General features: G+C 37.7%; 1 protein-coding gene across 1 annotated transcript in view; it reads left to right on the forward strand.

The window, feature by feature from the left end:
* Window positions 1–686: 686 nt before the first annotated feature.
* Window positions 687–25,443, forward strand: part of CHM (CHM Rab escort protein) — a 175,450-nt gene continuing 150,693 nt past the window's right edge. The window contains exon 1 of the mRNA XM_074278021.1: window positions 687–774. Coding sequence (XP_074134122.1) covers window positions 726–774 — 49 coding nt within the window. The 5' untranslated portion in view covers window positions 687–725. The remainder of the gene's footprint in view (window positions 775–25,443) is intronic.

The raw sequence follows: 25,443 nt of genomic DNA on the forward strand, positions 1-25,443 counted from the left end.
GACACTAACTTAGCTTCGTGTCTGGAGAACTAACACTTGAGGTCCCTTGTACTGAAAAAAGGCACTAATCCTGGTTGTTGTCTCTAGAACTAAAACCTGAGGTACTTTGTGGTGGAGAAAGACATTGTTTTAGGTTCTTATTGCTGTTCTTTCATTCAGTTTCTTCATCTGTTTAAAATTTAAAAAGGAAAAAGAGGGTTGTGTGAAGAAGGAAGGTTATTTCCAGGTCTTATCCTCCATAGTTGTCTTGGTAAAGATGTTGTAATCACTACTGGGCACTGCCTTTTCTAGTATTCCTTCTTTAAAGTATGCAAACTAATATAGAAATACGTTAGTCATTTTCCAGTTTATTATACTCACGTTCTGGAATGTTCTTTCAGACCCATACTCTGTTTAATACTTCAACAGTGAGGTTTTTACAATATTATTATTATCCTACAATAGGAGACAGTAAAGAAGGCCGAAGCGATTTACCAAGCTTCCCACAGTTTACCAGGCCTGAGGCTGAATGTGAACTTCGGTGACCCTCCCTTCAGGTCCTCTTTCTCTCTCTGCACCTCAACCACCTAGGTATTGGGCTTGCTGAGTAGAGCTAGGTTCGAAATTACCTCACCCACCACGAACTACGATCCCCAGAAGGAACCGCGTTGCCGTCCCTGGCTGCGGAGGAAGAAGTCAGACGTCATTTCCGGCAAGCCGTGTCAGCTGACTCTTCCACTGTCAAGATGGCCGACAAACTCCCTTCGGAGTTCGATGTGGTGGTGATAGGAACCGGTATGTAAAGCTTCGGGACTTGACCTCGGGCGGGCCGTGACTTCTAGACGGGCGGTAGGCCTCGGTGTCCGACGAGGACTTTCAGGGCTTCTCTGGGGCTGCCCGAGGCGGGGCTGGGGCCAACTGCTTCAGGAGCCTGGCTCCAAATCGGAAGTCCAAACCCGGGATGTTGGGTTCTGGACTGCCGTGGGGGGCTGTGGCGCCGGTCCGGCCTGGGCTTGGGCGGCTCGTGTTGAGAGGTTCCGCTAGGCCTCCCCTCGTAGGCTGCATTCTGGGAACTTTGCCCACTGTTTCTGCCTCCCTCCCGGCTCTGGCGGTTCTCAGGTACTCGATTTCTCCAAGCAGGCGTTCAGGAGCTGCTTTGTACTGCCCCAGATTGCCAACTGCTGGGGCAAGGGAGACATTAGATCTTTGGTGCTTGTTGGAGGCCAAAGGCAGGGGTGGGGGCGGATGGATGTAGACAGCCCCAACTTTTTTTTTTTTTTTTTAAACTTGAGGTTCACTTTCCCACCTGACCGAAAATGAGTTTTCTCCAATTCCAGTAAAACATTTTGTTTTCCCGCCGGCCCACTCGCTATCAAGTTTTCTGAGAACAAATTTGAATGATGGGCTGTCCTTATCTGTGATTTGTCTGCCTTGGTATGTTATTTCACGCCTCAAGTAAGATGCTCATTGAGGAAGAAGAGAACTTTTGTTGCGGGGGGGGGGGGGGGGGGGGGAGGACGACGACGACACAACTGATACTTTCTTTCCTTTAAAAATGCAAGTATGCTAATTATGTCAGACCTTCTGAAAGATTTACTGAATGGGACTACCTCATAGCCAACGTGCTTAGAGATGAGAGAAACCCCTAGGATGCTTTATTCCCTTGATTCTGGCAATATTGCACATGATCTCTTCAGGGTTAAGGTGAATGAAGTTTCACAGGACATTTCTCCAAGAAGACAACTTAATGTGGGTTCATTACTGCAGTTATACATAGCCGGAAATGCATTGCATATTTCCAGAGAATAGATATTATATGAAAGCCAAGTGGAATTAGTGTTCATTTTGGAGAAGGTGAAGGGAGGAGATGAAAAAAATGGAAACCCTTCTAAAATTTCCCTTTCATTCTGCCTACTTTGTCCTGAAAAGTGAAAATAGATCCAATTTAGTTTGTGGTATTATTATTTTTTTACTTCTGTATGGTTTTTTTTTAAGTTTCTGAAATCAGTATAAGGTTTTTGTTCTTCTGTTTCAGGTTAACTCCTTAGACTCATTAATTCTCTAATTAATTATATAATGCTTATTCTTGGAATAAACATTTTGTGTAATGATATAATTGATAGTATGGAACTTTTCCTATATTGAATCTGTGGAAATTGAATTCTGGTGGTAGGAAAATGTCATAATTGATAATGGAATATTACTACAGGAAGAATCTGGTGTAGTCAGAGAAAACACTATTCCTGTTTGTATGAGAAGAATTTATTTAACATCCATTTAAATTTCACATTCAGCCATACATTTTAAAATTTCTCTTAATAAAGACATTTAAATTCTATTAGGGATACTGATTTCTTTTAGGCTCTAAGAATTTGCTACTTAATAGGTGTTATAGCTGTAGAATTGGCTCAAAAAGAGCTCAGATGAACACTTGTGGGCTTACATTTCAATATGAAAAATTAAAATTTGCTTTGTTAATTTAATTGAACTGATTTGGTTTTATTTTGAATGCAACTTATGAAAGAATTTCATGGAATTAATTTTCCATTACTGAGTGCATTAGTTGAATGAGTCATAGAAAAAGCAGCATTTTTATTTAACACATTAATCATAAATATAACAGAAGCTTAGTAGAATGTATCGAGATGCAATATTTCTTTTTGGAAATTTAGTTCATTAAAATGTCACCAAGAAGACACTTATTTTTATGAGATAAAGTCGTCTGTGAGTCTTTTTAAAAATTCTATTGATCTTTGTTAATTTCTGTTGGACCAAATTAGAGGGAGAGAGTTTTCTTTGGAAATTATGTTTTTAAAACTGAAACAATTCTGTGTGCATCCTTTTAAATTACACCCATTCCCCCTCACAGAAATGCAGCTAGTGCACTGAGTTTTCAAGTGGACGCTAATAAAATAATTTTTAAGTAGAGATAAAATAGAGAAGACAGTGAAAACATAAAAGGAAGGAGCCACTTTTCTCGTTAGGAAGAAATAGGTTGTCTGACTTCAAGGTACTCATGGAGAGAAGAGGGCCTTTGAAATCTTTTTTTTTTTTTTTTTTTTTTTAAAGTAATAATGGAACTTCTGTTCCTTAGTGGCCACTTTTTTCATTCCCTTCACCCTCATGTTAATGCACATTTTATTTTGTGGGGTATAGGAAAGAATTTTGGGTTAGAGGTCAAACATACAGGTACAATCTTAACTATATAGAAAACAGCTACGAACTCTAAATGTAAGCAAGAAGGGCCTTGGAGTAGCCAAAAGAGATTCATTTATTCAATAAGTAGGTGCCTCACTTTTCCTAAAACCTTACTTTACCGCTTCTTTGTGACATGGAGGTTCACAAAGACTATAATGGTTTAACTTCAAGCTGTGACAAGGATCTGCTAAGGTGGTAAGGCTCAGAATAGAAGAGAGATGGTAGACTTTATAGCTGCTATCCAAAAACCACTTTAACTAATTTTTGAGAGGCTCAGCATCATGTTGATTAATTTTCTAGTCACTAAATTTTCTAGTCTCCTAAAACCATCTCTTTAGTCAGAGAGGGATTGTCATTTTTGTTGTTCCAGGGATTACGTACAGCAACAAAAGTCACTGATATTGAGATCCAAATTGATGATAGAAACCTTGATATCCGAGCAACTTCAAACAAATAATAAAAAGGATAGCTAAAAGGGGGACACAAAGGTGAAAGTAATACAGAGATAGATAGGAGGAGAGCATTCTGCTCAAGACTGCTTAGTCACCAATTTACATGAAGTACTTCCACAGATTTGAAAAAAATTGTTGCTGTGATTTTTAACTCGGTCTGTAATCTTTGATAAATGATGGCAAATGAAGAGACACAAATATTGTCTAAGTTTGAAAAAAAGAGAAGAAAGAGGAGTCTGCAGCTATGGACCTGTTGGCTTGTCTTAGATTTCTGACAGAGTCCTAGAACATATTAAAAGAATTGTTAGTGAATCTCTTACAAAGTCACAGTGGCTTTTTCAAGAAGAGCATCTCCAGTTAACCTCTGGGTTTTTATATTGGTAGATGAAGAGAAATACTGTAGATGTTTTTCCAGATGTTAGCCACATTTCTCATGCTGTTTTGGAGTGAACAGATTGATGTAGGTTGGATGATAATACAATGAAGCACATCTAGAACTAGTTAAATGGCCATGCCCATGATTTGATGGTCCTTAGAAGCTGGTTTGTAGTAGAGTCCTAGAGTTTTGCTTTTGGCCCCTGCTATTCTGACAATATCCCAAGCCTCTGAGACCCATAAGCTTCCCTTTTGGCAGGCTGCTTCTGTTTTAGATATGTTCTCTGCTTTTGCCTTTTCTTGAAAGCTTTCCCAAATTCGTTTTGTCATCTTAATCTCAAGTGTCTCTGAGCATAGGACATCCGAGCTGGGACACCCATCAGATTTGTAGTCACAGGGTTTGAGTTTGAATCCTTTTTCTGCCACATTACTTTATGTCATAATAAAATTCACATTGATGTTGCTCTTTTGGTACTTTCTCTTTATTATCTCATCACTGAACCTCTTCAAACCTCATTTTTGTCATTTATAACATTGGGAGGTTGGACTGTGTGACCTCTAAGGTCCCTTCTGTTTCCCATTCTGTAATTCTGTGATCCCCTCTTTGTAAAATGCAGAATTGCTTTGGCATGTGGAAGAGAAGGAGAATCCAGCCATCCTACTCATCAACTAGGAAGAGGAAAGTTTGATGGAACTTGGGTATGCCAAAGTGGAAGACAACCTCATCAAAAGATCATTGCTGACTATGCCCCTTTTGCCCCCACACACTTAATTCTTCTGTAACCCCTGAAGACCATCACATTAGGCTCTTGCAACAGATGTGGATGCATCCTTTGCCCTGGAACCCCTCCCTTTCCAGTCTATCCCATTGCCCAGTGTTTCTCCATGGCCCTGACCCAAGGTGTTTGGTTTAAGGCTTTGGGCCTTCATTTGTGTGTGTGTGTTAAAATGTGCCATAATAAAGGCCTGTTGCTTTCCTGTCCTGTCTGACTCTTTTGTGAAAAACTACATGTCCTAAAACTTTAGGAAGGGATGGATATAGATAGCTCTCTATTACAGTTCTCAATGATTTGGCTCTAGGGATAGAGGACATACTTATCAGATACATAGATGACAAATCCACGAAAGCCTAGTTGACACATTAGTTGGCCATGAGGACATAATGATATCCTGACAGGCTCTTAGATTTGGTGTCAAACATTTACTATCTCAAGTTCAAGATGGAGAAGATTCTTTTGCTCATACAGTTGATCTGAAAGAAATGAGAGGTTTTTACTCAACTGAAATCTGAATATAAGATGAAGGCTACCATGAGTCAATGATTCCCCATGATGATCCGGGAATAAGTTGGTGATAGCCCAACTGTACTCCTTTCTGGTCACATCATCTCTGAAGTATTATATTCAGGTCTAGGTGCCTTTATTAGGAAGGATATTGATCAATTAGAGCATGATGAGTAATAGAGTATTGAAGGACCTCAATATCATGCCATCCAAGGCTCAGCTGAAAGAATTGGGGATATTTAGCTTGGGGGAGAGAAGCTTATCAGGCTCTTAAAAAGGTTTGGCATGTAAAAGGGGCGTTTGATTTGGATTTTTTGGCCATAGATGGCAGAACTAGAAGTAGAAGTGCAAGCTGCCATTAGGTAGCTCTTTGTAGCAACTAGAGATGTCCCAGAGTGGAGTGTGCCACCTTAGGAGGCAGCGGATTCTTTTTTGCTGGAAGGATATTTGGTGGGGATGTTGTAAAGGGTCCAGGTTGAAAAAGAAGGTTCTTCTTTTCCTTTCAACTTTTCTAATTATATAAGGTTCCCATAAAAAGCTTGGAAAGATTTGGGAGGAGGAAAATGACCTGGGTGGTGAGAGAATGGGAAAAATAGGTAACAGGATGTCTATGTGCTAAAATTTCCTTTGCTTCATTGATTGAGGAACTCTACCAACTTCATTCAAGCTTTAGTAACTTGCTCTTCTAACACACAAGAGGTTCTTGTCCCTTAGTTTAGCACGTACTAAACACGACAAACTAGAAGGTATATCATGTACTGACATAAATCAAGCTGACAACATGGGAGAGGACAAAAAGTTAAAGAAAAAAGGTCTTAACGCCCAGCAGTTTTTCACCATTTTGCATAGGGACAAATGCGTGACCCCCACCCCATCCCCCTTACCCTCCTGCTTTACAGTCTTCTTGGTCACCACTGAATGACTAGCTTAACACTTGAGGTAGGAAGACCAGGACTGAGGAGACACAAGTTCTAGTCTTTCCTCTGCTTTTAATGAGCTGAATGCCTTGGATCAAATAATTGAGCTTTTCTGGACTCCTTCTCTGGAAAATGGGGAATTAACACTTAGTGCCTTTAGCTTTCAGACTCTGTGACTTGTTATTTGTAATCATGATCCTGAATCATGGAAAGATCAGATTTTCTCCTCTATGAAACTGTGAGAAACTTTTTTTTTCTTTCTTTTTTTTTATTTAATTTTAATTTTATTTTATAATTATAACATTTTTTTGACAGTACATATGCATGGGTAATTTTTTACAACATTATCCCTTGCACTTACTTCTGTTCAGATTTTTTCCCTTCCTCCCCCAACCCCCTCCCTCAGATGGCAAGCAGTCTTATACATGTTAAATATATTACAATATATTCTAGATACAATATATGTGTGTAGAACCGAATTTCTTGTTGCACAGGAAGAATTGGATTCAGAAGGTAAAAATAACAGTTTACACTCATTTCCCAGTGTTCCTTTTCTGGATGTAGCTGATTCTGTCCATCATTGATCAATTGGAATTGGATTAGCTCTTCTCTATGTTGAAGATATCCACTTCCATCAGCATACATCCTCGTACAGTATCATTGTTGAAGTGTATAATGATCTTCTGGTTCTGCTCATTTCACTCAGCATCAGTTGATGTAAGTCTCTCCAAGCCTCTCTGTATTTCTCCTGCTGGTCATTTCTTACAGAGCAATAATATTCCATAACCTTCATATACCATAATTTACCCAACCATTCTCCAATTGATGGACATCCATCTTCCAGCTTCTAGCCACTACAAAAAGGGCTGCCACAAACATTTTGGCACATACAGGTTCCTTTCCCTTCTTTAGTATTTTCTTGGGATATAAGCCCAGTAGTAGCACTGCTGGATCAAAGGGTATGCACATTTTGATAACTTTGGGCATAATTCCAGATTGCTCTCCAGAATGGTTGGATTCTTTCACAACTCCACCAACAGTGTATCAGTGTCCCAGTTTTCCCACATCCCCTCCAACATTCATCATTATTTGTTCCTGTCATCTTAGCCAATCTGACAGGTGTGTAGTGGTATCTCAGAATTGTCTTAATTTGCATTTCTCTGATCAATAGTGATTTGGAACACTCTTTCATATGAGTGGAAATAGTTTTAATTTCATCATCTGAAAATTGTCTGTTCATATCCTTTGACCATTTATCAATTGGAGAATGGCTTGATTTCTTATAAATTAAAGTCAATTCTCTGTATATTTTGGAGATGAGGCCTTTATCAGAACCTTTAACTGTAAAAATGGTTTCCCAATTTGTTACTTCCCTTCTAATCTTGTTTGCATTAGTTTTGTTTGTGCAGAAACTTTTTAATTTGGTGTAAGCAAAATTTTCTATTTTGTGATCAATAATGGTCTCTAGTTCTCCCTTGGGAGAAACTTTTTTTAAAAAGATTTTTTTAAAAAATCACAAAATGCATATAATAACATTTATGTAACACATTTAAGGTTTGCAAAGCAAAGATGTTTATCTTTAAACCATCCTGGGGGTTAGGTGCTCTCATCCTCATTTTACAGTTGAGGAAACTGAGCTCAGTAGGTTAAGTGATTTGTTTAGGATTACACAGCTAACCTCTGTATGAGCCTAGATTTAAACTCACATCTTCCTGACTCCAGACCCATTTCTCTGTCCATTGTATCACTTCTATTTAAAATAAAGTGAGTTGCATATAGAAGTCCAGTTCTTTGGCTCTCAGTTTATCCCTTTGCAGTGGGAAGGTCTGCAACATTGTGATTAGATCATTAACATTCTAAGACCAATGGCTTTGGAATTGGGATGAACCTCCAGAGAAGGCCTCTCCTCTCTCTCTCATGTTAGGCAAATCTTTTTTTTCCTGATGTCTCAGTTTCTTCATGTATAAAATGAGAGAGTTGGAGTAGATGAAATCCTGTGGCCAACCACGTTCCCCTAGGCCTTTATACCCAAACCTCCCCTCGGGCCCCCCCCCCCCCCCCCCCCGCCCTTTTTACAGTCTGCAGAGTGTTAACCCAATGACCATCACAAGGAGAAGCAATGAGGAAGACGCATCTTTCTGATTGACTCTCTTAATGTGTTTCCATTTTTTTCTACACAGACGTCGTAATACTCTCTTCAGCTGCTTTTACCACCCGTGTGCCCCATCACCTTACCCCTTTTTCATGACTGCAGTGTGTTGAATAAAGCTAGATTTGAATCCTTTATCTGCTACTTCCTTTCTATATGACCTTGGGAAAGTGATGTCACTTCTCTGGGGCCTCACTTTCCTCCCCTGCAAAATAAGGGGATTATATTAGATGACTTCTGAGGTTTCATTGTCCAGTTGCCTATTGACAAGGGGTCACTGATCTCCTTGTAGGTTGGTGGACTTGCTCAAGTGCCTGATTCATCTTCCCTTGGCCAAGAGGGAGAAGCAACCTTGCTCCCATTCCTACCGCACTGCTCTCCTATGATCTCATTTGGGGGCTGTACATTTCCTTCTTTTTTTTTTTTTTTTAATTTATTTTTTATTATAGCTTTTTATTTATAAAACATATGCATGGGTAATTTTTCAGCATTGACCCTTGCAAAACCTTCTGTTCCAACTTTTCCCTTCCTTCCCCCCATCCCCTCCCCTAGATGGCAGGTAGACCAATACATGTTTAATATGTTAAAGTATGGATACATTTTCTGCAGAAGCTTTCCATTGTGTCATGCTGACTAGCTAGGGTTATTTATCCTTTGTTTTGCCTACAGATTTGGAACATGTTTACCTTTTGTCTTATTTGGGATTTTATATGAAATTTTGCCTTGTCAGTGTAAGGGATAGTGAAGGAGCTAAAAAAAGCCTTCAAATGTGCTGCTTCTGTGAAAAATGCTTTGCAATTCTTCAGCCATATATTGATGGGGATGTGTGGCTTGTGCTCTCAATACCTGGAAAGGTAAAGAGAGTTATCTAACTCTGGAGCAGAGTCCCTGAGAGAAGCCGACTCCATCCTGTAAATCATAAGTTTAACCCAATCCCTCAGAGAGGGCTGCATCTGTTACTAAAGTTCCCTCTGTAGCAGGAGTTTCAGTTCCCTAGCCTCATCTCATTTTCTCATTTTCTCCAGTGTTCTCATGATGTTTTGGATAACCCAGTCTTTAGCAATTAAAATCAAATACTGCTGCTCACTCTTACATTCTCATGTTTAACATAAACTCCCGATACACAGAAATAATTATAATTCCATATAATTGACCTGTTAACCTCATGCCAAATCATCTGTTTTCCAACTTCCATGCAAGGTTTTTTAAACAAACTCCGGAATGTTCCTGATGTGTTTATGAATGATTTGGAAAATGATATTAGTCTTTTAAAATGTTGCTGGTGCCTGTTCACGTTTTACAGATCACAGGGGGTTTGAGGCATCTAAGATTTTATAATTGTCTGACAGAAAAGGTATGATGTTTAAAGTTCGAAGGTGTAATGTTTTAATTTTCATTCTAGCAAAATATAATTGCACCAGTATCATTATATTGGAACTTATTTTTAAAAATCTGATCACAAGGATAGCATACAGAAGAAAAACCTAAGTGACAACTTGGCCATTGGGTTTTTGGTGGTAGTTTTGTTGGGGGGGGAATTATTTTTTTCTAGTTACATGTAAAAATGACATTTGCTTTTTAAAACTTTGAGTTCCATGCTCAAAAAAATTATCAAACTGTGCATACCCTTTGATCCAGCAGTGTTACTATTAGGCTTATATCCCAAAGAGATCTTAAAGAAGGTTAAGGGACCTGTATGTGCAAGAATGTTTGTGGCAGCCCTCTTTGTAGTGGCCAGAAACTGGAAACTGAGTGGATGCCCATCCATTGGAGAATGGCTGAATAAACTGTGGTATACGAATATTATGGAATATTATTGTTCTGTAAGAAATGACCAGCAGGATGATTTAAGAAAGGCCTGGAGAGACTTACATGAATGGATGCTGAGTGAAATGAGCAGGGCCAGGAGATTATTATATACTTCAACATTACTACATGATGATCAATTCTGATGGATGTGGCCATTTTTTTTTTTTTTTTAATATCAAAATTTATTTGTATACCAAACAAGTGTAACTTTAGTGTTTTGAGACATAAATTGCCTTTGATTGATTTATAAACATAAAGTGATACCTTATGGATAATATGTTCTTTGGTTGAAGGAATTATGTTTTTTATTTTTTATTTTTTTTTTTTTTTGTATTCATTTTTCCAAATTACCCCCCCTCCCTCTATTCCCTCCCCCCGATGACAGGCAATCCCATACATTTTACATGTGTTACAATATAGTCTAGGTACAATACATGTGTGTGAATATCATTTTCTTGTTGCACAATAAACATTAGAATCCGAAGGTACATGCAACCTGGGCAGACAGATATTAGTGCTAACAATTTACATTCCCCTCCCAGTGTTTCTTCTCTGGGTGTAGCTACCTCTGTCCATCATTGATCAACTGGAAGTGAGTTGGATCTTCTTTATGTTGAAGATTTCCACTTCCATCAGAATACATCCTCATACAGTATTGTTGTTGAAGTGTAGAGCGATCTTCTGGTTCTGTTCATTTCACTCAGCATCAGTTGATTTAAGTCTCTCCAGGCCTCTCTGAAATCCTCCTGCTGGTCATTTCTTACCGAGCAATAATATTCCATAACCTTCATATACCACAATTTACCCAACCATTCTCCAACTGATGGACATCCATTCATCTTCCAGTTTCTAGCTACAACAAAAAGAGCTGCCACAAACATTTTGGCACATATATGACTCTTTCCGCTCTTTAGTATTTCTTTGGGATATAATCCCAGTAGTAGCGCTGCTGGGTCAAAGGGTATGCACAGTTTGATAACTTTTTGGGCATAATTCCAGATTGCTCTCCAGAATGGCTGGATTCTTTCGCAACTCCACCAGCAATGTATTAGTGTCCCAATTTCCCCAGGATGTGGCCATTTTCAACAAGGAGATGAACCAAAACAGTTCCAATAGAGCAGTAATGAACTGAACTGGCTACACCCAGCGAAAGAACTCTGGGAGATGACTATGAACCGCTACATAGAATTTCCAATCCCTCTAATTTTGTCTGCCTGCATTTTGGATTTTCTTCACAGGCTAATTGTACACTATTTCAAAGTCTGATTCTTTTTATATAGCAAAACATTTGGACATGTATACATATATTGTATTAAATTTATACTTTAACACATTTAACATATATTGGTCAACCTGCCATCTTGGGGGAGGGGATGGAGGGGAAAAATTAGAACAAAAGGTTTGGCAATTGTCTATGTTGTAAAATTACCCATGCATATATCTGGTAAATAAAAACTATTAAAATATAAAAAAAAAAAGTTTGAGTTCCAAATTCTCGCCCTCCTTCCCTCTTCTACCCTCTCCTTGAGAGGGCAAGCAATTTAATGTAGGTTATATATGTACAGTTATGCAAAACATTTCTGTATTAGTCATGTTGTGAAAGAAAACACAATTCTTTCCTCCCCTCCCCATAAAGAAAGTAAAGAATAATATGCTTCATTTAGATTCCAGCAGTTCTTTCTTTGGAAGTGGATAGCATTTTTCATCACAAGTCCTTTGGGATTGTCTTGGATCTTTGTATTGCTAAGATTAGCTAAGTCATTCGCAACTGATCATTATGCAGTTTTGTTATTACTGTGTAAGATATTCTCCTGGTTCTGCTCACTTCCATTTGCATCAGTTCATGTAAATCCAGGTATTTGTGAAAGCATCCTGCTTGTCATTTCATATAGTGCAATAATATTCCATCAAAATCATTTACCACAAATTGTTCACTCATTCCCCAATTGATGGGCATCTTCTCAACTTCTTAATTCTTTACCATGACAAAAAGACTTGCTAGATAGATTTTTTTACATATAGGTCCTTTTCTTTCTTTCTTTTTTTCCCCTAATCTTTTTGGGATATAGATTTAGTAGTGATATTTATGGGGCAAAGGATATACACAATTTGATAGCCCTTTGAACATAGCTCGAAATATATCTCCAGAATAGTTGGATCAGTTTACACCTCCAACAGTGTATTAGTATCCCAGTTCTTCCACATCTGCTCCAACATTTGCCATTTTCCTTTTCTTTGATATTCTGCATTCTGAGTATGCCATCTTCAATTATTTTAACCAATCTGATAGGTGTGAGGTGGTACCTCAGAGATTTGTTTGGTTTTGCATTTTTCTAATTAAAATTGATTTAGAGCATTTTTATATGATTATAGATAGCTTTGATTTCTTCATCTGAAAACTTCCTGTTCATATCCTTTGACTGTTTATCAAGTGGGGAAATGCCTTGTATTCTTATAGATTTGACTCACTTCTCTATATATTTGAGAAATGAAGTCTTTACTAGAGAAACTTGTTGCAAATCCCTTTCTCAGTTTTCTGCTTTCCTTCTAATTGGTTTTCTTTATATAAAGCCTCCTTAATTTAATGTAATCAAACTTATCCATTTTACATCCTGTAATGTTCTCTAGCTCTTATTTGGTCATGAATCCTTCCCTTATCCACAAATCTAACAGGTAAATTATTCTGTTTCCCTAATTTGCTTATAATCTTACCCTTTGTGTCTAAATCATGTACCCTTTTTGACCTTATAATGGTTTACAGCATAAGATGTAATTTCTGTCAAATTCTTTTCTAGTTTTCTCAATGGTTTTTCTCAAATAGTAAGTTCTTGTCCCAAAAGCTGGGATTTTTGTGTTTATTTAATAACAGATTACTGTGGTCATTATCTACTGAATGTAGTGTACCCAGTCTATTCAATTAATTTATCACTCTGTTTCTTATCCAATAATAATTGATGATTTTGATGATTAGTACTTTGTAATACTGTTTGAAATCTGATAAAGCTAGGGCACTTTTGTTCACATTTTTTTTTCATTAATTCATTTGATATTTTTGACCAGATAAATTTTTTGTTATAATATTTTCTGGCTCTATAAAATATTTTTGGATGATTTGATTTGTATGGCACTTAATAAGTAAGTTGATTTAGGTAAAATAATAATTTTTGTCGTACTGGTTCGGCTTAACCACAGGCAATTAATATTTCTCTAGTTGTTCACCTTCTTATTTCTGTTAAAAATGTTTTGTAGTTGTGTTTTTATAGTTACTGAGTTTGTTTTGGCAGGTAGATGCCTAAGTAGCTTATATTATCTACAGTTTTTTTAAATGGAATTTCTCCTTCTATCTCTTATTCTTGGACTTTGTTGGTAGCAGGTAGTTATGAAAAAATGCTTTGGGAACCTTAAAGTGGATGGTAGTATGTATGGGTAGTATATGAGTAGTAGTGGTTATTGGACAGAAGAATTTGTAGTAGAAATGAACCTTTTCAAATGAAAAATTTTTGGTAGGTCCTCATTCTCTGATTCCAGGATTAATAACTGCCCCTTCAGGTATAATGTATTCTAAGTACATTGTTGGAAAAGTAAATAGACTGGTTGTGGCCCTGTGGTACATATACTTTTAAAAAAATTAATTTCATAATTATAATTTTTTTGACAGTACATATGCATGGATACTTTTTTTTTTATAGCATTATCTCTTGTACTCACTTCTTTTCGGAATTTTCCCCTCCCTCCCTCTTCCCTGTCCCCTAGATGGCAGGCAATTCCATACACGTTAAATGTGTTACAGTATATCCTAGATACAATATATGTGTGTAAAACTGAATTTCTTGTTGCACGGAAAGAATTGGATTCAGAAGGTAAAAGTAACCTTGGTAGAAAGACAATAGTGCAAACAGTTTACACTCAATTCCCAGTATTACTTCTCTGGTTGTAGCTGATTCTGTCCATCATTGATCAATTGGAACTGAATTAGATCTTCTCTATGTTGAAGATATCCACTTCCATCAGAATCCATCCTCAGTATTGTTGTTGAAGCGTTCAATAATCTCCTGGTTCTGCTCATCTCACTCAGCATCAGTTGATGTAAGTCTCTCCAGTCCTCTCTGTATTCATCCTGCTGGTCATTTCTTACAGAGCAATAATATTCCACAACCCAACCATTCTCCAATTGATGGGCATCTGCTCAGTTTCCATTTTCTCGCCACTATAAAAAGGGCTGCCACAAACACTTTTGCACATGTGGGTCCCTTTCCCTCCTTTAAGATATCTTTGGGATATAAGCCCAGTAGAAACGCTGCTGGATCAAAGGGGATCCACAGTTTGAGAACTTTTTGGGCATAGTTCTAAATTGTTCTCCAGAATGGTTAGATTCTTTCACAACTCCACCAGCAATGCATCAGTGGTACATATACTTTAAAGAGGCTTTTCACCAGAAGGTAAGTGATGATGAAATAAACAAAGACTTACCTGAGCCATGGTGCAGTTTTTGCTGATTTGCCCATCTGTGGCTTGGGCAGTGGTTCACAAAAGTCCAATGTGGGGATACCTGGGAGTCCCAGAGACTCTTTCAGGTGATCACTGGGGCTAAATCTATTTTCATAGTAATAGTAAGATGTTAATTTTTCATGTGGTATACAACCCCACATGAATAAAAGCCCTTTGGGAGTCTTCCCAATCATTGTAAGAGTGTAAAGAGGTTCTGAGACCATAAAAGTTTGAAAACTGTTGGTCTATGGGAATCACTGTCATTTTTTGGTATTGTTATGTCTGGAATGATTGATGGTAGACTTTTCAGGATGATCCTTATAATTTAACAGATCTTCCATACTATTCTCCCATCTTTCCTCTCTAATCCTTAAATAATCTGCTGTTATACTGCCCTAATGGTTTTCTTTAGTAATAGATCTAACCATCATTCATCTGTTCAAACATCTTCTTTGGAATTTTGTTGCTTCCTACATGAAGTTCAGCTCCCTCTGCCCATAATTCAGGCTCTTTCACAGTATGGTGCTGTTCTCTTCACTCATTATTGACTCCAGCCAAATGCTGCTGCTTTCTTTCTGATTGTGTTGGAATACTCTCTCCAATTTGCCTGTTGAATTCCTACCTAGTTTTTAAAATCTGACTCAAATCCTGCCTTCTCCAGGGAAGCTTCCCTATCCCTCTTCCTCAAAGTGGATAATAAATAACTTTTCCTTTCAGCTCCAAGTGAGTTCACATATGGAAATTGGTTTGCAAAGCTTAAATGCTTTTCTTGTTCTTATTATAATATGATAAATATACGTCTTATTCTCAAGGAGGATAACTTGCCTTGTCAGGAAGAGCTGTCACATCCTCCATCAGTGTCTTCATCTGTACAATGGGGATAGTAGTAGAACCTGTGTCACAAGGTTGTGTGTGTGTGATATTCAAATAATATATACAAAATGTTTTGCAAACCTTAAAGCCCTATATATAACTATTATGTAGTTTGATTATTTCCTTATCAGATTGTCAAGAACAGTACCTGGTAACTAGTCAGCACTTAATAATTGCTTGTTGACGTGCCTTGAGTTGTCATATGTATCCTTGGTATTTCCCTTATGCATAGCATAGTATTCTGCATTCAGTAGGCTTTCAATAAATGTTCAAGATTAAAGTGAATTTCAGACTTAGTGTCATGGTCTCATTATATGCCTTGCTGTCCATCTTTTTTGATGTGTAATCCCAGAATTCTAGAGGTAGAAAGGACCTCAGGGGCCTAGTAGTCCCACTAATGCTTTGAAAAGAATCTTGAATGCCACTTGGCTGGCAAGTGGTCATCTAGCTTTTCCTTAAGGACTTCCAGGGGAGACCTCAGCCACTGCCACCCCTACACTCTCAGTCCTTTTCCCTTTTGGTAGCTCTTATTGTTAGGAAGTTTTTTTGTTTTTTTGTTTTTTTTCCTGGCATCAAGCCCAACCGAACTTTTCCCCCCCTGTGCTGGACTAGTCACGGGACCTGGCTTCCTTTTCTGACTCAGTCACTTGCAAACTTGAGCAAGTGACTACTTCCCCAACCCTCACCATCCTTATCTCCCAAATTTCCATGTTGGTTGTCAAGTTTCTCCCTGCTTTGGCTGATCCACTCATGGCTCCTAGTTTTGCTTTCTGAAATCAAATGGAATGAGTGGAACACGGTCTACGGGAGAATCCTTTGAGACTAAACCTCCATAGTTCCTTCAGTTAGTATTCATATGGAATGAATTTGAGGTCCTTTACCATCCTGTTTAACCTCCTCTGTTTGGGGTCGTTTGTCCACGTCCTCCCTTAAAAGACACACCTGGAATTGAACGTTCTATTCCAGCTGTGTTGTCCGACGTGGCCAAGAATGCAGAAAGACTGCTTTCTTTCTGTTTCTGGAAGCTTGCCTCTCAATGTGGCTCTAGGTTGAGTAAACTTAAGAGACTTAACCATTTTCTTAAGGAATCTGGCTTACCCAAGTAAGCTGCATGTAATTCTGACTGGACTCAACAAATAGGCTGATAGGTTGATTTAAAAGACTATGATAATGTATGGATTTTTCTTTTAAAAGAAATTGGAGAACGATGCCCGGCTCTATTTATTTCAGTGTGATTTATCTTTAAAAAAATTAAAACACATACTAGAAATAATTAAACAATAGCACGGTATTGATCATTTTGGGGGAAAAAAATAAAAATAAAAAAAACGAATAAATGGCTCTCTTGAACCCTTTGCCTTGATTTCTTGGGACAAGGCTCATCCTTCTGGAAATTCTGCTCCAGGAATTGTTTATTAGGAATCTGTGCCTGCAGTGTTAATTTTATCCATAAAGTTGTCCAAAAATGTTTTTATTCATAATTTTTTTTTCTATAAAATTCTCTGAGGTACTTGAAGCTAATATTTAACTTTTTAATGTGCAAAAAGCAAAATCTGGTTAGCCTGAAAAGGTTTGTGCCTAAGTAGGAGATGATAATTTTCTCCTGGCCTTTCGTGTTACCTTACTGTTTATCCTGCTTTGTTTTAAATTCACACACAGAGGTAGCCGAGGATTAATTTGGAACAGTCTGAATTTTAGGTTTTCTTTATTTGTTTAACCAAAAAGGGAAAGAGGCTAGGGGGATTTTTCCTGTAAGCTTAGAATGAGACTAAATTTAGATTACTTAGTTTGAAATATTGATTTATATACAATGTGCTGTCATAAATTTCAGTAGAATGTATTTGAAGCTCAGCTTGTATGTTCTTAATGTACAATTTTCATATCAGCTATGGTTTTGGTGATACTAGTTTAGATCCTCTGGTGCATTTTATATCTTTGAGGATCACTTAGTTCTTTTTATCCAGTGATTTTATTACGTTTTGGAGATCACTGCTCCGTCTCATTCAGAAGCTTTTTTAACTTCATGACTTTCTGGATAATACAGTGAGGGTCGTGTTTCTTGTGTGGCACATAAGTAAGGCATAGCCTTACCACAGAAATTGGCTTTCCCGATCACAGGTTAAATATTGTTAGTGTTTTAGGTGGGAGGAGACCTGGACTGGGATACCATTTGCTGTGAAAAGATCATTTTAGTCATTCATACTGATAGAACATAAACATTATTTTTAAGAAAATTAAGCAGAATTAACTGTAGCCTGGCTGCCAGTTTCATTTCCTGGAATGGTAAAAGGGCTTTAGCAAATATTGGCATTACTGAATTAAACTTTCATTAGAAAAGTTTGAGGTAGTATAGTTTTTGTTTTTTTTTTTTTAAATAATTTAGAGGTCTGATAGAGATCACTTAAAAAAAATGTGTTTCCCAAGGAAACCTTTAATTCTCTGAAATTCAGTAAAATTTGACTTTTGGTTCTTTAAGTTTATTAAGTTACTTGTCCAAGAATATTGTTCACATTAGTGGCCCTGGGATTCACTCCCCTAGTTTTAAGACCTGATTTATGATTCTATAGTCTCTTGAAGTCTACATTGTACTTCCTCAGTCATATATTGTACTTCTCACTGTACATTTTAGTCATTTTGTGACAACTGGTGAGATGTGAGCTTACTTAAATTTGGATGAACATTTTCCTTGATGTAATTATGGATTCTTATTTTATCTTAGCAAAAAGAAACTATTTATGTATGAAAGACTTACAGGAATTATGTGACTTGCCCAGGATCATACAACTGATAGAGCTCGGGGTGTAAGCAAATCTCTTGATTTGATCTAATGTTCTTTCCACTTGGTGGGTTTTTTTTTTTTTTTAATGACATTAAACATCAACAAACATGAACGTTTCTGTTTACAAAGAACAGAAAGAGGATTGTATATGAAGCTGTGAATGACTTATAAATAGCTTGGTTTTTAAAAGTACATATTGAATTTAACACGATAGTTCTAACACTAACAAATTGTCTTTGTCTCTTGAACTTTTTTGCTCTCATTCTACAGTTTTTAATGTTGTATTGATGTTTTTTTCTCCTTTTCTTTCCCTTTTTTTGAGTCACCATCACTTTCCAGTGCATTACTCTGCCCTATAAAATAAAAGTCCTATTTTGTTATCAGTAACTATAGTCAATTAAGGAAAGCGAGATAGATTAGCTTAGTAAAAGAGATTTATACTTACTGTACCTGAAAATATATGCCTCATTCTGCACCTGTAGGCTACCCCTCCTGCCAACAGCTAAAAAAGCATGATCTGTTGTGCCCAAGTCATGATTGATTGGTTGCTCCATCGATGAGTGGTTGGAAGTTTTTTTTCTTTACTTTATTGTAGTTATTCATTATTCTCCTGGTTCTGCTTACTTCACTGTTCATCTCCAAAGCTCTTTCCTCTTTTCCATGAAACCCTTTAAGATTATAATAATAAAAACTTGCTCTTATACACCGCTCCTCACAACAACCTTGAGAGATAAGTGTTATTATTATTATCCTTAAATTAAGATTGAAGAAACTGAGGCATTCAGAGGTTAGTGACTTGCTAGGAGTCCTACAGTTAGGACTACAGTAAGCTTCTGAGGTTGACTTTGAACTCAGGTCTTCCTTATTCCAAGCCCTGTGCATTATCTGCTGCACCACCTTAGCTGCCTTAAGTCATAAACTGTGTGCTTTGATATACTTATAAAATACTAGACTCTTATTTCCCAAACTAGTGATTGGAACACAGGACCTGAAAAAAAAAATTGTGTTTTTTCCCTAATTTTAGACAATTGTTTGACTTCTATTAGCACATGAAGCAGACACTTTTGGAACTTTTCTGACAGAAACATGGATGGCAGTTATTTTGACAACTTTGCCCGCCCGTCCAACAAATACCCTTCCAACCCCCATATTACCTACCTAACTAGAGGGGTACATAATCAGAAGTAAGCATGTTTTTCTTTCATTGTGTAATTGCCGTGTTTCTTTAGTCAGTGGTTCTCATGGCATGTGGCTGTAAATCTTTTGTCACATAGATTTTTCCTAAAATATTTACTGGTTTGATTCATTCAGTTGCTAGTTCTTGGAATCTTGGAATTTCTGGGACTTTTTATTGGTTTTTGAGAGTAACAGGAGAGAATGAAGTCCTAAAGCAAGGTTGCTGGGGCCATTGGACAAGAAAGCATCAAGGGATTGCAGAATCAAGCTTGGAGAGACGTGGGCCACTTGGAAGATGATAAAGTCTGATTCCCTCGTTTTTTAATACACAGCAAGCCAACACTCAAAAAGGGGAAGTGGCGTGTTACAGTATACCTATTCTAGGTCACCCTGACTTGTGGTTCAGCACTGGAAATGTCACATAGTATTCTTCATGTCTATAGAATTGGTATTAGAAAAGCTCCAGAAGTGTGTGGTTTGTTTTTTTTTTTTTAACTAATATTTAGCAAGTCAGTAAGTTAAGGGAGTCGTGTTTTTAACATATAAGGAATTAGAGAAGACCCTACAGTGGTTCCAAATAGTATTATGACTGAAAATAGTAAGTCACTTTAGTGAAATGAGTACATCCCTCCAAAATATGCCATATAAGGTACCAAAGTGATTGAAATTGCAGATAAAATAGACTCAGCTGTTCACATCATATTTATGTATAAGTTTGAGTATTCTGTACCACTATTGTTCCGTGTCTTCGTTTTGCTTTTAAATACTGCCAAGGAGCAGATCCAGGCAACAAAATGTTAATAATGTAATCGATGATAGGAAGCAATGAAAAAATGGGCATTTCAGCTGCAATCCAGCCTTTAATATCTTAGGGGGCATTCGATTCCAGGGCTTGCAATAGGAGGAGTTTGCTCTGCAGCTCCCACTTGGCATCTCCTCCACTCAGCCAGGCAGTCTTGTAGCCTTAATGCTGTTTGCAGTTGTTTATGATAGTGCACAAGGTCTGTATTTGAGACTAAGTTATAAAGAAAGGATGTGGCTCTCTAAAAGCTTGTTGTATTTGTGAGTTTTTCCTTGTCAGTAATTTTAATTTTTTTTCCTAAAAAGAAGTTATCCTTTATAAAAGCAGTCACAGTAAATTTTCTAGTTCTATGCAATTTTCTTTCCATTCTGGTCTTCACTGGTTATAAATAACACATGAAATGACTTTCAAGGTAGAAAGCAGGAATCCATTTTGAAATGTTCTATAAAATAAAGAGTGATTTATGGTTTCATATGATTTTGGCTGAAAGCACTCGGGCTTTGCCAGGTCATCAAAGTCCTGTCAGGGGAATCTATTATTTATTGTTCGATATGCTGGGAGTGGTGTAAGTACTTTATTTTATGTTTATCTTATGTAAGTATAGTGTTAGGAAAAATCAATTTCAGGTACTAATACAGTTTTTAAAAATATATCATGGAAAACTAACCCAAATATTATAGATGTGAGTGATGAAGTTGAACATTAAGGATTTAGATTGAAAGGGCATCTTGAAAACTGAATAATTAATCGTTTTATTCCTATAGAATATTTTAAAGATGCCTAAAATTGTTGAATTCATAGTTTTTCTATCTTTGTTTTGTTACCTTAGTTTCCCACTAAAGCGCTAACATTTTGCATAGACAGATAAGTATTTAGAACATTGGTGGGGAAAACCTAGACTGGGCAAGTTGGCTATATGATCATATAACATCCCATGAGCTTCTGAAATATTTTTCTAGGTTCTTATGCCAAGTTTGTAACAAAATGTCAACTGAAAAGGGTGCTGTGTTGCTACAGCCTCATTTACCCTCATCACAAGCTATCATGGTACACTGACTTTGAGAACTAATATTTACTTATGGTTAAAGAAGTGATCCATCCACAGCAAGTTTTTTTTTTCCCCCCAGTGTAATAATTATGCTTCTCTACTCCCCACCCTCAAATCCATAGGTAAAGAGAGATCAAGCTCTACAGTTTGCATCTTCAGTAGATTCTGTGACTACCTTAATTATTTGAATTTCTGTAGTGTGCTTATAGAAAAAGATTTCCAGGCTCTTTTTGATATAGAATTCTTCAGATTTGAAGCAGACATGAAGCAAAATCAATACAAGTGAGATTTGAGTTTTTTCTGCTTCAGATGACTGTATCTGCCTATTTGCTGCATTCTTTAAGAAGGTGCCTTAAAAAAAAAAAATGTTTCCACTTAATATGTATCTGTGATTTTATTTGTGTGAATCTGTGTGCCTGAAATGATATTCTTTGAGGCAGAGTATCTTTTCAAATTATTTAAGAAGAAATGTTTAAGAATAAAGCAATTCCTTTATTTGTGAAATGATTTGTAAATTATCTTAAGGGATAATTTAAGTTATCATTCTCAATTAGGCCTATACAAAAGAATGTATATATTCATTGTAGGTAGCCCCTGATGTATTTCTTTTAAATCCATTTCATCTATTTACTCAATGAAATGGATTTAAAAGAAATATAATTTCTAAATGGTAAATATCTTTTTAGAAGTAAAACAGGTTCTGCTGTGTCAGCTAGAAAGTGTGTGTGTGTGTGTGTGTGTGTGTGTGTGTGTGTACACACATGCGCACCAGGTATTACCAAAAAAATTCTTCAAAATGAATTGAGTATTGTTTCAGCAGTATTTAAAATGGATCTTTGAAATTCCTGATTTCAGATGAGATGGCCAAACTTAGTCCTTAGGCTATATGATACCAATCTGGAAGTTTAAGGGTTGTGGTTTTTTCTGCCGCAGGTTTTTTATATGACTAAAGCCTGAGATCCTGGGCCAAAAAATATGATTTTCTGAAAGAAAACAAAAGGACTATTGGTAGTGTGACTTGACTAGGTGTGTTATTTAGTCTTTTAAAAAATTGGAATCCCACTTAACATGAGGACAATAGAGCCTTGCCATCTTAAGCCTGGAGTAGCATATCAGTTTTACAAACTGGTGTCTAGATGAAAATGTCAACGGAAAATACAAATGAAGGTGATTTATGGTTTATTGGAATGCTACGTAGAAGACTTGTGTGGCTCTCTGAGCAAGGGGGATATGACAAGCAAATTAGGAAAGGTATCTGTATTTTTCAAATTCGGCATGTCCAGAATGGATCCCTTCTCTGCTGCCTCATCCCTCCTTTCTTTTGGGCTTGCCTGTTTTTGTTGTGGCCACCAGCATCCTTCTGGTTACTCAACTTTGCCACATGCCATTTCTTGTGGATTTGCCCTTCCCAAGGTTCCCTTTTCTCCCCTGGGTCACCTTGCTAGCTCCCACCTTTATCACCTTTTACTTGGCCTGTTGACGTCCCCGCCTCTAGTCTGTCCTTCCACCACAGCTGCCAGTGTGGGATTCCTCAAGCATAGATTGTCGTTCCCATGCTGAAAAACGTTTCAGTGGCTTTCTAGCCATTTCTAGAACTAAGCAGCTTCTCTCCCACCTCAGTGCCTTTGCCTGAGTTCTCCCTTGTGCATGACATGTACTCCTGTTACACTTCTCTGTCTCTTGGGATACTTGGTTTTTGTCAAGGTTCAAGTGTTAACCTTCTTGGTAAAACTTCTCCTGGTCCTGTTCTGAGTTGTTTGTATTCTCTCCAGCTACTTGAATTATCTCATATTTACTTGTCTTTTAAAATGTATCTTGTAGGAGGAGGAAGAGAAAAGGAACAGACATTTAAGTTCCTACTCATGCCAGACACTGGGCTAGGTCTATCTCTTTTGATCCCTCTAGCACTCTGTGAGGAGTGCTTTTCATTTTACATTTGAAGTAACTGAGCCGGTCTAGGTCTTATGGCTAGTAAAGTAGCTGAGGCTGGATTTGAATTCAGGTCATGCTGATTCTAGGCCCAGCCCTCTAACTATTGCACTGCCTCTAGTAGAATGTGAACTCCTAAAAGACCAAGCTTCTTTTTCATTTTTTTAAAAAATCATATCCCTAGTACCTAGGACAGAGGTGCTTAATAAATTTTGAATTTTATATCAATTTCATTGAAAGCTGATACTTTCAATATAATAAATAAGTTTTTATTAAATCAAGGCATTGTGACACTTTTCTCAATGCTTTGCTTAGTCTGTGGAGACCTGGCTTCAAGAAGAGCCAGAGAAGGACGGAGCTCTGTGAATAACAGTTGGCTTGTTTCTCTACCAAAAGTGATAGTTCTTTGTGCCAGGTAGAAAAGGATGCTGCTATATTGGTTAGAACATAGGCATTCTTTTTTTTTTTTCTTCAATCTGGCTTCTTTTAAGTTTGAGAGAGGCATATTATTTTATTTTTTGCTATATATTATTGTATTTTAAAAAGGCTTTTCAAAAAGACTATTATAAATAATTTGATTTGCTTTAGCAAACAAGATACCACTTTAAAGGTTCTCCAACAACACGAATGCCACGCATATGTCAAAATTATACTCGAGGCTTTGTAGATACACCAGTAGAGAGAATCTTGTTTGGCAAGCCTTAGTAATGAATGCAAGGCATAAAATTGGGCAGAATGGCTCAACAAAGGTGTTGGCTGTCATCACAGAAGAAATCCAGTGCAAGTCAGTGAGAGATTTCCTACGGATGGCTGGTCTTCTTTGGGGGTGACATTCTGTACCATGTACCAGGCCTCAGAACATGTAGGGCCTCCAAAATTAGATCCATTATCATTTTCAGAAGATGAGTGTAACTATCAACACTGGCATAATCAAGTGGATGAAGAATGTCTCTTGTTTGGATTACGATATACAGTTGTATGGACATTTTATAGAGCTCATCCATCATTATTCTATCTTGGACAGATATCAATCAACAAATATTTATTAAGCCCTGGGAATGCAAGTACACAGAGAGAAAGAGGTCTCCTCAGAAGGAGACAACAAGTACATTTAAAAATCCAGCAAAAAAATAAAGTTAATGAATACCGATATTTGCAAAATAATGAAATGCAGTGTAGTTAGGAGATTGGGCATTAGAAAGTAGTGGGATCGGGAAAGGCTTCTTGCTTGAAGTTGATTGAGTTGCACCTTAAAGGAAAAGAGAGTCTGTGAGGCAGAGGGGAGGAAGGAGTCATTTCTGTGAAGGAAGTCAGCTAGTGCAAAGGCATGGAGGTCGTAGATGGCGGGTCCCTTGTGAGAAACAGAGAGACAGGTAGGTAGGCTGAATTTACCTAGCATGGGAGGGGAAGTGATGAGCTGAGGCTGGAAAGATAGGTGGGGGCTGGGTTGTGGAGGGCTTTAAAAGCTCAGCAGTGGCATATATTTCATCCTTGAGACAATAAAGGGCCGTTGAAGTTGGTGGAGTAGGGGAATCATTTGGTGTGATCTGCATTTAGAGAAAGTCAGTTTGGCAGCTGTTTGGACGGTGGACTGAAATGGGGAGAGACTTGAGACATGGAGCCCAATCAGAGGATGTCACGGTAATGAAGGTGAGCAATGGATGAGGGCCCGAACTAAGGTGGTATTTGTTTGAATGGGGAAAATGGGTTGAATGTGAGAGATGGTATGAAGATAGAAATGGTCAGCTGATGGGCCTGGTTATGTATGGTGAGGGAAGAAGGAGAAGTTTGTCAGAAGTAACTGACCTCAGAGACTGGAAGGATGGCATCAATGAACAGTGAATTGGGCCTCAAATTGAACACTGGAAGGGGAAACTAGGTTTGATTGCTTTGGGGAAATGGCCATTATTTTACATCACCAAGCATCTCCCTGAAACAGGGCCCATCTTTTTAATTCCAATATTCTTCCAGTGTTGTGGTATCACTGTGAGTCACGTGAAGGACTGCAGGCGAGGCCGACCCAAGGGGCAATAGAGAGATGCAGTGTTGGGAGAGGATCAATATGAAGAGTGTCAGCAAGAAAGATGAATGAAAAGCAGTTGGACTTGGCACATGGCGTGAATGAGAGATGCCAGTGGGAAAGCCTGGTATCCTTGTGTTGCCAGTAAACATTAACAAGGGCCCCC

The sequence above is a fragment of the Sminthopsis crassicaudata genome, chromosome X, assembly GCF_048593235.1.
Source record: "Sminthopsis crassicaudata isolate SCR6 chromosome X, ASM4859323v1, whole genome shotgun sequence".
Lineage (NCBI taxonomy): Eukaryota > Metazoa > Chordata > Mammalia > Dasyuromorphia > Dasyuridae > Sminthopsis > Sminthopsis crassicaudata.